This window comes from Bubalus kerabau, chromosome 11 (assembly GCF_029407905.1).
Source record: "Bubalus kerabau isolate K-KA32 ecotype Philippines breed swamp buffalo chromosome 11, PCC_UOA_SB_1v2, whole genome shotgun sequence".
Taxonomy (NCBI): Eukaryota; Metazoa; Chordata; class Mammalia; order Artiodactyla; family Bovidae; genus Bubalus; species Bubalus kerabau.
In genome coordinates this window covers 35,052,180-35,064,743 of record NC_073634.1, presented here as the reverse complement: position 1 = coordinate 35,064,743, position 12,564 = coordinate 35,052,180, and the positions used below count along the sequence as shown (strand labels likewise).

At 38.4% G+C, this 12,564-nt stretch overlaps 1 protein-coding gene across 2 annotated transcripts in view; it reads left to right on the top strand.

Annotated features, from left to right (window-relative positions):
- The window catches only part of NRXN1 (neurexin 1), a 756,469-nt gene that overhangs the window by 713,645 nt on the left and 30,260 nt on the right, over positions 1 to 12,564 (top strand). Inside the window, exon 16 of one of the 2 annotated variants that reach the window (XM_055540064.1) lies at positions 7,307 to 7,385. In XM_055540064.1, coding sequence (XP_055396039.1) covers positions 7,307 to 7,385 — 79 coding nt within the window. Of the gene's footprint in view, positions 1 to 7,306; positions 7,395 to 12,564 lie in introns of both variants that reach the window. The other variant, XM_055540063.1, reaches the window with a different exon arrangement.

Here is a 12,564-nt window from a genome sequence, read left to right as displayed (position 1 = left end):
GATCAAACAAAGAGACTTCGTTTTCTAGCTTCAGTTTCCTAATATGTAAAATCAAGAACTTGGACCAATGATCACTAGGGTCTGACTCAGTCCAACTGCTTGACTAAAGCATGATTCCATTTGCTAGCGTGTTAAACGCCAACAAGGGAAACTTGGATTTGGGGGACATGTTGTTGAAACTATCCATCATAGGCTTTTTACAATTATAAACTGTTTTGGCCTCATTACCAGTAAAGATTTTCAGTTCAACCTGTGTAACTAATTAGTCTATTTAGTCATAATAGTTAGACTAAAGATTCACACTGACACAGCTAGAAGCATAGATTTACACTGTAAACATCTGCCACTATTTATTTAATTTGGAAATGTCCAAATCCACTTCAGAAAGGTCTTTGTTCAAAACCAAAACAAACCAAGAGGAAATGCATTCAATCACATGCATATTCTAGTTTCCCTTTCAGCACCTCCACTCCACTACCAGCATTCTTTGGAGGTCTTACACTCCCAAATTCTAATTCATGGGCATCCAAGAGAATAGATTATTCCAATTCCTTTCTGAAAATTTAAACTTTCCTTTTAACTTTTCCTTTGGCTAGTGCTCCTACTTGCTCTGGCTTAAAATGGAAATGAGCATAGAGGTCAACAGTATCTTAAAGAAAGATAAAAATTATTTTTTTTATTTAAAAGATTAATTTCAAACTTCCTGATACCAGGTTTTTATTTTGCAGGGACTTCCCTGGTGGCTCAGAGGGTAAAGAATCTGCCTGCAATGCAGGAGACCCAGGTTCAGGTCCTGGGTTGGGAAGATCCCCTGGAGGAGGGCATGGCAATCCACTCCAGTATTCTTGCCTGGAGAATCCCACAGACAGAAGAGCCTTGTTGGCTACAGTCCATGGGGTCACAAAGAGTCAGACACAACTGAGCAACTAACACTCTTTTGCATAGCTTTGCTAAAATATAATTTTTTTTTGTTTCATTAAGCAGGGATTCAGTTCATTTCTTTCTTTCATAAGTTCATTTGTCTATGGCATTCTTTCCACATCCCTATCTTCCCCTTTAGAGTTTTTTCTGTAAGGATGACCAGTATCAAATGCATATAAAAATGCATGTTAGAATGAGTAAGGCGTTCGTGATATCTTTATGTGGTAAGTTTTTCTATCCAGTTTGCTTGCACTGTTCTGAAACCATTGCATACATTTTAAACAGCCAAGAAATTCTGAAGAAAATCGAATGGCTTTCAAGTCTGTCATTTCCAAGAAGACAGCTGATTTATGGTCACTTTTTATAATAACCTAAAGCATCAATTGAGGGAAAAAAATTTTAAAAATGTGAAAGCTGGCTGTTTTCAAGGATATTTCAGTTTTTCCCTAAATATTCATGAATGCCAATGTTCAAACATTCAAATTGGGTGAATAAGTCTACAAACGGGTATTTTTTTGGCACTTAACTGTCACACTCAGAGTAATAGTACCTTCACCTGCATTCTGCGTAATCGTGTTGTTGGTAAATATTTAATGAAGTAATAGAGATGGGGGCACTCTTACATTTCAATCAAAATAAGCTATTAGTTTGATTGTTGTTGTTTCTATTAATGAGTGAATTGTTCCTATGTTTTAGAGTAGAATGGGCATAATCAATTATTTGCAGCTAGGAATCACAACTTAAACTCTCTCAGGTAGTAACAATATTTTGTGCCCATCAGAAAATGCTGTGCCCAGATGAGTAACTAATTTGTTGGTGACTAATTGATCTTCCAGAGAAGGCAATGGCACCCCACTCCAGTACTCTTGTCTGGGAAATCCCATGGATGGAGGAGCCTGGTAGGCTGCAGTCCATGGGGTCGCTCAGTCAGACATGACTGAGCGACTTCACTTTCACTTTTCACTTTCATGCATTGGAGAAGGAAATGGCAACCCACTCCAGTATTCTTGCCTGGAGAATTCCAGGGACAGCAGAGCCTGGTGGGCTACCGTCTATGGGGTCTCACAGAGTCAGACACGACTGACGCGACTTAGCAGCAATTGATCATTTTCTTTGTTACTCACGTGCTGGAACTAAAATGGATCCTTCACGTATTGAATCTCAGATTATTATTATTACTTTTATTAGATTACTGAGCATGGGATTGATATCTTTATGTGGCATCTGCTACTCAAAGAAACAAACGAAAAATAAGAACCAAAGCTTCACTGAGATGATGGAATATGCAAAGTTTCTAAAGTCCTTCTACATTTTAAATAGGATTAACTAAAATTACCAATTTGATATATTTCTTTTGTGGTTTGATTTGATCATATTGTTTGGGAATTCTATATATGTCTTACAATTGTTTTGTTTTTTTTTTTGTCTTTATTTTATTTTATTTGCACTTTTTCTCCTTTGGTGAAAACTCTAACTTCCCCCACCTAAAACTTCTTGGATGCAGATTATCAGTGCAATGGGTCAGACCTAGTTTGAGGAGTTTGTGTCGCTAGTTGTGAATCCTGGCTTTTTTTTTTCTGGAAAGTTCACCTAGTGATAAATCTGATAGGGAAAACTGTCAGATTCAGTGCTGAAAGGCAGATATGAATGTTCTCTTCCTTCCTGAGCAGCTCCATGTAAACAGAAGTATCAGCCAGAACAAGTGTCCATCAATTAGTCAAATATATCACATGTTAGGTGGCAGTGCACTCAATCAGTTGTCTCAGTCAGCTTAGTCTAAGTTGATAAGTCTAAGAGATGAGACTGAATACTGTTAAAATGAGGGCGCACCATTGCTCGAGACAACTATTTTTTATGTTGTATTTGGATGTATAGCTGAATAGACTGCTCCTGTGTTTTGTTTTGTTTTGTTTTTTTCCCCTCCCCTGGCCGCACACTGCATGGCATGTGGGATCTTAGTTCCCTGACAGGGATCAAAACCATAAACATGCCTCCTGCTTTGGGAGCATGGAGTCTTAGCCACTGAACCAGCAGGGACGTCCCCTACTGGTGCTGTTTAGAAATAAAGTTTCAATTGAAATTTTAGAGTAAATCAAGAATTTCTTTGTGGGTATCAAATTCATAGTGGACGTCTTTGCACAATTTAAGTATGCTCCTTTCCTTACAAAGTAGATTTGTCCTGGTAGAGTTTTCTTGTAGGTGTTTCCATTAGAATATTTCAGTCTTCAGCAAAACTGTTTACCATGAGGAATAAAGTCTAGCAATGCTATTCTGAGCAAGGATATAATATTACAGACTAAGTTTATCTATCCTCTCATCATATCTTCTTACCACACAGATATGCAATTGTGCTATATTCAGAAAGTAAATATGCCACAAATTCCGTCATTAAATGTGGTGATAGGCAAAAAGTCTCTCTGCAGAACAAAAATACATCAGTGTTTCTCTACTTTCTAACCCACTGAATGGTCACTACCTAATAACTCTGAACATTAAATAAATGAATGTTGATTTAGCATGTAAAATAAACTAAAAATCAGCCACCTCTTGAGTTTTCTAATGTCTTACTATTCATTAAAAACTTCCTTTCCCTCCCATTCTGAGTACATTTTCCTCCCCTATACCAGGTTGGTATTGATCCATAAAACATGTGAATTAAGTTTCAGTGCCTTTAATTCTTGAATTGTGTACAAGTCTTTTTTTCCCTAAAGGTAAATAAACATAAAGTAGTTTTAGCAGACATTTTGAACAAGCACAGATGTTGGCCATGAAAATATCCAGACCACTCTGAATTAAGGAAGACCAGCATGCGCTTTGACCTATGAGTGGTTAAATACACAGTTAAGGACACTTATCTAAATGTATGGTTATGAAAAGACAGTGCCTTTGCTTGATCACTATTCTGTTTTCTTCAGCAGGTCGTCTCTTTTCTGGGAAAGGTTATAAACATCAGGGAAAAGTATATTGAAGAATAGAATTGATTAATGTGACATGTTTGAGTTTCTTCTACCTCTCTTCAACAGCATGTCATAGGGAGACAGTTCCAAACACAGTGAATTAAATTTAAATTACACAGCTTTGGCTAGAAAAGTGTTTAGTTAATTCAGCCCCTGGAATGAAATTTGATTTTCCTCCCTACACTTGAGCCACTCCCTGATTTTTCATACAGTGATGATTTCTATCATGGCATCTATTGATTTGAGATCTTTTATTCACAAGACTGTTGCTGGATTTTAATTTCTGAGAGAAAAATATGAAAAAAGTATATTGTTTATATCAGGGAAAGTACACTAAAAACTAAAATATAGTTGTACAATAGGGTCATATTTGTACGGTGACTTTTTTTTCCTACTGTAAAAGGCTATAGGAGGTACTATTTATTCTATGACATCTTTTGTTATTTTAGGTACTGTGATTTGTGAAAGATAACACTGAGAACATTCTGACACTTTCTGTTTGCTGTGGAATTGTTCCAGAAGGCTGTGGAATGTAAAAAATAGGTCGACTTTTAAAACAAAATTTAACTTGTGCAGCCTAAATAATTTAGTTTGCCTGAAACCCTATACTGAGTTACTCATTTCTTGTCTTTGAATTTCTTTTAGGAAGAAACCTTTAGTATTTATTTCTTATGTTTGACTTCTAATTCAGAATTTAAATCTAGGAAGCAAAAGATGGAAACTTAGTTCAACCAAGTACCAATAGAGCTACTCTATTCTTGTATAGAAACTAACAAGAGACGTAAGGTTGAGAATAATTCACATATACAACTTCCAGTTCAATATCTAAAATTAAATTATGTAGTGCAAAAAACATTAAATCAGTGCTCCATTTGTGAGACAATAATGTTGATACTCTCACAACTTTTGTAAATATTTCAAAGGTGCTCCTCTTCTAGTCACTTTCCATGTACTAAGTTCGTCTTTACAACAGCAGGAAAAGTGCTCTCCAATTTTTTCAGATGAGAAAAACAAGGAACAGAACAGGTTTTGAGTTTTTGGAACAGGAGTTCTCAACTTCTGCACCATTAGCACTTTGGAAACTTTGGAATCAGATCTTTCGTTGCTGGGGGCGCTGTCACATACAATTTAGAATTTTTAGCAGCATCCCTGGTGACCACTCATTGAATGCTAATAGCAACTCACCTACTCCCACCCTCCACCCAGCTGATACAACTAAGATGTCTCCAGACATTACCAAATGTCTTCCCAGATGGAGGAAGGGAGAGGGGACCACGTCACTGCCAGGATGAGAGACCCTAGATTAAAGAATTTGTCCACATCCTGCTCCTCCTCCCCGTCCCCCAACCAAGAACAAAACAACATCCCTTTCTGGATTTCATCAATAGAGTTAAAATGCCTCAAGGAAAATGAGAAATTTTTTTCTAACTTGAAATTAATTTTAAAGAGTATCCACTGTAGTTTAAAAAAAAGAAGAAAAAACAGTATCTTTCTACTTAAAGTTGGCTTTTGAAAAGCAGATTATCAGTTCTGGGGCGAATTGGAACAATTGACCTGGCAGACCTCTTAATCCAATAACTTGTTATTATCAAGTCAGGTTGGATGTTATCCTGAGAGACATGCTCATGCCAAAAGAAGGATGTGTTCTTGCCTTTTAAAGCTCACTTTAATGAAAGATACCTACGTGACTATCACACCAATTGCTGGTGGCTATCACTGGCATTAACAGTTACAATTCCAGGAAAACCAGCATTTGAACTTCTTTTAATATGACAGCAGCGAAATAAATGAATTTGGTCTCCCAACTTAATTGCCAAAAGGAATTAAGAGAAGAATAATGTGAAACCATCTCAAAATACTATTAAAAATACTTCATAAAGTTATATTGTGAAGCACTAACATCTGAACAAGTTCTTTATTCTTAATTAAAGAGCTTGTACTTGAAACATTTTGACCCTAATTTTTGTCACAAATATACATCATCCCTTGTCTCCATTTTTCAAAGTGACACTATTCTCTTAATATTTATATATTTATACTTTACCCTGTATTGGGCTTCCCTGATGGCTCAGAGTGTAAAGAATCTGCCTGCAGTACTGGAGACCTGGGTTTGATACCTGGGTTGGCAAGATCCCCTGGAGGAGGGATTGGCAACCCACTCCAGAATTCTTGCCTGGAGAATCCCTATGAACAGAGAAGCCTGGTGGGCTACAGTCCATGGGGGTGCAAAGAGTCGAACATTACTGAGTGACTAATCATGGCACACTTTACCCTCTATTAGATACTCCCTTAATAAAAATATATTTTATCATATTTCTTATTTTTTCTTTCCTTTAAGACTCCTATTATAATTCTACTTTTCAATAAGGATTTCATCAATATTGCAGTTCTGAGTATTGTCTAAACGGTTATAATCTCTTAATCCTTAACAGATGTAATGAGATATTTTCCTTCTTGTACCTTCAATTCTCTCTGTGTTGCCTTAGCTTTAGCCAAATATGATGCAAACCTTCAGTTTCTATGAAATATCTATGCTGAGTTTACTGCTGCTTATAAGTGACAGTAAAGAATAGCCTTTAATGCTTGTAAATATGTTGATTATGTGACTAACTGCTAGGATTTACCCACTGCTTTTTATTACACTCATGGTTATCTTCTTTGCTGTAAGTGCAATGAAGCAACTAAAATGTCACAAAGAAAACTGTCACCTCTCTCCTGTTTGCTGTAAAATACCATCCCCCCAGTACTCTTCATTTATTCTGAAATTTTAATGGTGGCAAAGACAATGGGGAGATAATGCCTGATTTTTGAATATTAAAAAGATTAGAATTGAGTGTGAAAGCTCAACAAAAATTTTTAAAAATACCTTCCATGAACTATATTTGCTTCCCTTTTTGCATCAGTGAAAAAATATTCTCTGCTTAATCTGTGTTTCCTAATAAAGACAGGCTGTATCTCAAAGATACATTGAATTCTACTTGGTCATGAATATAAAAGGTTATAGCTGTTCTGCTTTTAGGAAGCCAGGCACAAGCCCGGCATAAAGCCCACTGATGCATACCTTGTAGCACTCCAGGGCTGTAATAAATTTCAGATCATCTGTTTCTGCCAGGCTGTTTTTTAAATCGCTGTCTGCTCCTGTGTGCAGCTTCACCGTGCAGTTAAATGGATGGGTATCTACAAGTTGGCTGCCACCTATCCTCATGAAAAATAAGCTAGAATCAAGGTTTCACAAATATTGCCAATTCTTCCATGAGGAACCTAACATATGTTGAAGAATGTAAGCTCTGTGTCCTTGGGAAGGGAACTATTGAATTTGGTTTCTCAATCTGTCAGGTAAATGCAAATGATGTTTAGTCCACAAGACAAAGATGAAAAGATCTGTTAGGTCCCGTGAAAGTAACCTACTGAATGTGCTTCTTTTACAGACCACAGATGACATCCTTGTGGCCTCAGCAGAGTGTCCCAGCGATGACGAGGACATTGACCCCTGTGAGCCGAGCTCAGGTGGGTTAGGTTAGTCGACTTTTTTTCTTACTTTCTTTGGCTCAACTGTCAATCTTTGTTGCATGCTATAGTCCTTAAAAAAATATCCTGCACTTCTATCTAGAAGTCCTCCCTATGAAAAAACACCTCATTGTTAGATGAGTTCTTAGTTTTTACATGGATACAGTTACCTACATTTATTGGAAAAAAAAGTTTTTAAAACAAAGCCCACCAAGATTATGTATTTCAGTAAAAGCAGTAGAGGCCAGCACACAAGGCTCGTACCTCGATGTTCACATTCTATTAGCTCACAATGTAATTTTCAATATAATTGTTTAAGGGAATCTCACTTGGGTCACCTATAGTAAAACTGTAAAGCTTAAAAATTTCATTGCATTGTGGAAAATTATTTGACCTTTCTACTGACAAAAAGTCTTCATCTCTCATCCTACCAGCAAATTATCTTAAGTGATATATTTCTGAATTTTGAAAGTAAGAGTATTATGGCGGTACAGGTACAGTCTTTGATTCATTTAATAGAGACGTGTTTGAGTCTTCCCATGTCTCCCTAAAATTCAAGTTGATGTGTTTTAACTCTAGGTGATATATAATTTACCCTCCTTCTTTGTGAAAAAGTATGATTAATACATAAATACAGCTTCCCTGGTGGTTTAGTGGTAAAGAATTTGCCTGCCAATGCAGGATCCCTGGGTCGAGAAGATCCCAGGAGAAGGGAATGGCTACCCACTCCAGTGTTCTTGTCTGGGAAGTCCCATGGACAGAGAAGCCTGGCAGGCTACAGTCCATGGGGTCACAAAAGAGTTAGACATGACTCAGCGACTAAACAACAGCTGTTTACCTGCAGCCTTGTACCATCAAGTGGTAGCTGTGGACCCTGAAAATGAATGAATCATAGCCTGGGTTTCATCTACATACTCATAATACCAAGTATTAGGGTACTTTGCATTAGTTTCCTTTGTAAGCAGTTTCTTCAAATTCAATAATTGTCTTGTTTAGGGTTTGAATCATTGAGGTAGATATGGACTCACCACTGTGGGATAACTCATGACTTCTGTAGATGTCACCTGTTACCCCAGGAGAACTTCATATCATAATTTAAAAATTAATGTGTAGTTCTTCTGAAGAATATCATTTTTATCTACTCATTCTGATATTTGAATAAAAAATGATTCATGATACGTATGTTGCACCTCCTTTTGAATATCACTTCCCTGCACCCCTGGCTATGACTACTGACTGTCAGCACTTAGAGCAGCTACAGTGCCCATGAGGAACAGAAGCTCAGCGGTCATCTCTCAGCAGGAGAAGGTCTTGAAGGTCCATCCTGGCTGCTTCCCATCTTTCTTTTTCTCACCTCCATCCCACATATCAAAATTCTCAGCCTCCAGAACATTTTTCATATACAGTTATTATAATGTGACCTGATGATCATCCATTCCCTTTTAGTTGTCTAGACAGACGTGGCCCTTTCCTGATAGTGTTCTGGCCCCCCTCTTTTTTTTTATTCTCATTCTATGTTAGTAAAAAGGAAAAGCTAGTGCTTTTTTGTCCATTATGTCAGTCCATCTCTGTGCCTTATCCCTCCTTCAAATGTCGTTTTTCCCCATTTCTCATATTTTCATGTTCCTCACCATGACTGTATTTTTTTGTGTGTCTTCTCCGAGATCTTTCAGCATGGATCATTCATAAAACCAAGTCTGATATTTGTTATACATTGATATGTGTATGTCTTAACATAATGTTGAAAACAGTCTATGCTATGCTATGCTAAGTCACTTCAGTCGTGTCCGACTCTGTGTGACCCCGTAGATGGCAGCTACCAGGCTTCCCCATCCCTGGGATTCTCCAGGCAAGAACACAGGAGTGGGTTGTCATTTCCTTCTCCAATGCATGAAAGTGAAAAGTGAAAGCGAAGTCGCTCGGTCGTGTCGCGACTCTTAGCGACCCCATGGACTGCCGCCTACCAGGCTCCTCCATCTATTGGATTTTCCAGGCAAGAGTACTGGAGTGGGGTGCCATTGCCTTCTCTGGAAAACAGTCTAGGTTCTTACTAATTACAGTACTTGCTGGTTTTCCTCTGGGCCGAATCCTTCTTTTGCTGTCTGAGTGGAGGCTAATATTTTCTTTATATAGAATCCTCACCTTGAGTACCCAGTAACTTCAGTGTTCAGTTCAGTTCAGTCGCTCAGTCGTGTCCAACTCTTAGTGACCCCATGAATCACAGCATGCCAGGCCTCCCTGTCCATTACCAACTCCCAGAGTTCACTCAGACTCACATCCATCGAGTCAGTGATGCCATCCAGCCATCTCAATCTCTGTCGTCCCCTTCTCCTCCTGCCCCCAATCCCTCCCAGCATCAGGGTCTTTTCCAATGAGTCAACTCTTCGCATGAGGTGGCCAAAGTACTGGAGTTTCAGCTTTAGCATCATTCCTTCCAAAGAAATCACAGGGCTGATCTCCTTGCAGTCCAAGGGACTCTCAAGAGTCTTCTCCAACACCACAGTTCAAAAGCATCAATTTTTCAGTGCTCAGCCTTCTTCACAGTCCAAATCTCACATCCATACATGACCACTGGAAAAACCATAGCCTTGACTAGACAGACCTTTATTGGCAAAGTAATATCTCTGCTTTTGCATATGCTATCTAGGTTGGTCATAACTTTCCTTCCAAGGAGTAAGCATCTTTTAATTTCATGGCTGCAGTCACCATCTGCAGTGATTTGGGAGCCCCAAAAAATCAAGTCTGACACTGTTTCCACTGTTTCCCCATCTATTTCCCATGAAGTGATGGGACCAGATGCCATGATCTTCGTTTTCTGAATGTTGAGCTTTAAGCCAACTTTTTCACTCTCCACTTTCACCTTCATCAAGAGGCTTTTGAGTTCCTCTTCACTTTCTGCCATAAGGGTGGTGTCATCTGCATATCTGAGGTTATTGAGATTTCTCCCGGCAATCTTGATTCCAGCTTGTGCTTCTTCCAGCCTAGTGTTTCTCATGATGTACTCTGCATGTAAGTTAAATAAGCAGGGTGACAATATACATCCTTGATGTACTCCTTTTCCTATTTGGAACCAGTCTGTTGTTCCATGTCCAGTTCTAACTGTTGCTTCCTGACCTGCATACAGATTTCTTAAGAGGCAGGTCAGGTGGCCTGGTATTCCCATCTCTTTCAGGATTTTCCACAGTTTATTGTGATCCACACAGTCAAAGGCTTTGGCATAGTCAATACAGCAGAAATAGATGTTTTTCTGGAACTCTCTTGCTTTTTCCATGATCCAGAGGATGTTGGAAATTTGATCTCTGGTTCCTCTGCCTTTTCTAAAACCTGCTTGAACATCTGGAAGTTCACAGTGCACATATTACTGAAGCCTGGCTTGGAGAATTTTGAGCATTACTTTACTATCATGTTAGATGAGTGCAATTGTGCGGTAGTTTGAGCATTCTTTGGCATTGCCTTTCTTTGGGATTGGAATGAAAACTGACCTTTTCCAGTCCTGTGGCCACTGCTGAGTTTTCCAAATTTGCTGGCATATTGAGTGCAGCACTTTCACAGCATCATCTTTCAGGATTTGAAATAGCTCAAAGGGAATTCCATCACCTCCACTAGCTTTGTTCGTAGTGATGCTTTCTAAGGCCCACTTGACTTCACATTCTAGGATGTCTGGCTCTAGGTCAGTGATAACATCATCGTGATTATCTGGGTCATGAAGATCTTTTTTGTACAGTTCTTCTGTGTATTCTTCTAATTACATTTTAAATGGTCACTTTTTTTCCCCTTCTTGAGCATAGTTAAATGATCCATTCTTCTAGCCATTGCTCCTAGGTTTTACTAACCTTTCCTTATAGACTAATTTTCTGTCTTCCCTTTGTCTAGGTCTCTAGCTCTAAGAAAAGAATGGTGGGCATGTAGAAAGAGAGAGTTTATCACCCCTTCTTTTTTTTTAAAAGCATTTTGTCATCTTCCTCTTCTTTTTAATTCACTGGGCTTTGTTAAATATTATAACACCAAAAGCAAGGAGCAGCTTGTTAATAACATACTCCAGATATTTTTTCTGCTTCTATTGTCTTTATTAATTTCTCTCTCATCTGAAACAGTAGTGTTTATTTTTCTGTTCATTACTTGTTCATTAGCATATAGTGAGAATCTTCACCACATAAGAAAAGCTCCCTGAGCAGGAAACCCCTTTGTGTTGTTCCATGTAAGATTTGTTGCATGAATTTTGATTTTGTTCCACAGCCCAAAAATCTGCTGCCAGATGTTTAAGACACAGTAGGAACTGACCCCATCTGATGACAGCTGAGACACTCTTGTACCAAATCTAATTTTACTTGCCCTCCTGCCTCAGTGTTTCTTTCCTTATTCCCTAGTTTTCAATTCATCAGTTCTTCTCAAGGCTTAAACCAGATTCTGTGGTTCTATGGCATCTTCCACCATAGGCTTTTCTTGTGATCTTACCTCCCCTAGATGGTGTCTTGATAGTATAGTCCTTGCGTGGTTTCTCTTTCTATATTACGTTCTGTGAGATCTCTTTTCTCCACTGCATTCTTCTATCCAGTTTCCTGTAATTTTTTTTAAGACCATCTTTAATAATTCATGCAGTGTTGCTCTTCTGGCACAATTGGCTCTGTTTGTATGACAGCTTCTGGTGAAATTCTTAGTACATATGATTTTTTTCCTATTTTCCAACTGTTTGTTTTTAATTGAAGAGTTGTTTCTTGTTATCCTCTTTAAATATTGTTTACTGCTAGGATAGCCTTCCTCTGATCTCTTGAGTAGCTTTTCCTTACTTGCTTTGTGTCTTGAACACAAAATAAAACAACATAATCAAAAATTGCAGTTGCTGATATTATTAGACTTTGGATACTGTTAGATACGCCTTGATAAAAATTATGTCAGATATCAGCAGGTTTTATTTGGGGAAACTGATTGTTTAGGAAAGTAGTATCTTGGGTTAAATATTTAGAACTGGATATACCTGCTAAGCAAGAGGGGCAGGTTCAGTCCCTGGGTTGGGAAGATCCCCTGGAGGAGGAAATGGCACCCCACTCCAGCACTCTTTCCTGGAAAATTCCATGGACAGGGAAGCCTGGTGGGTACAGTCCATGGAGTCGCAAAGAGCTGGACACAGCTGAGCACACACATGCAGCAGCAGCATACCTGCTGTGCACTTTTGCTACTC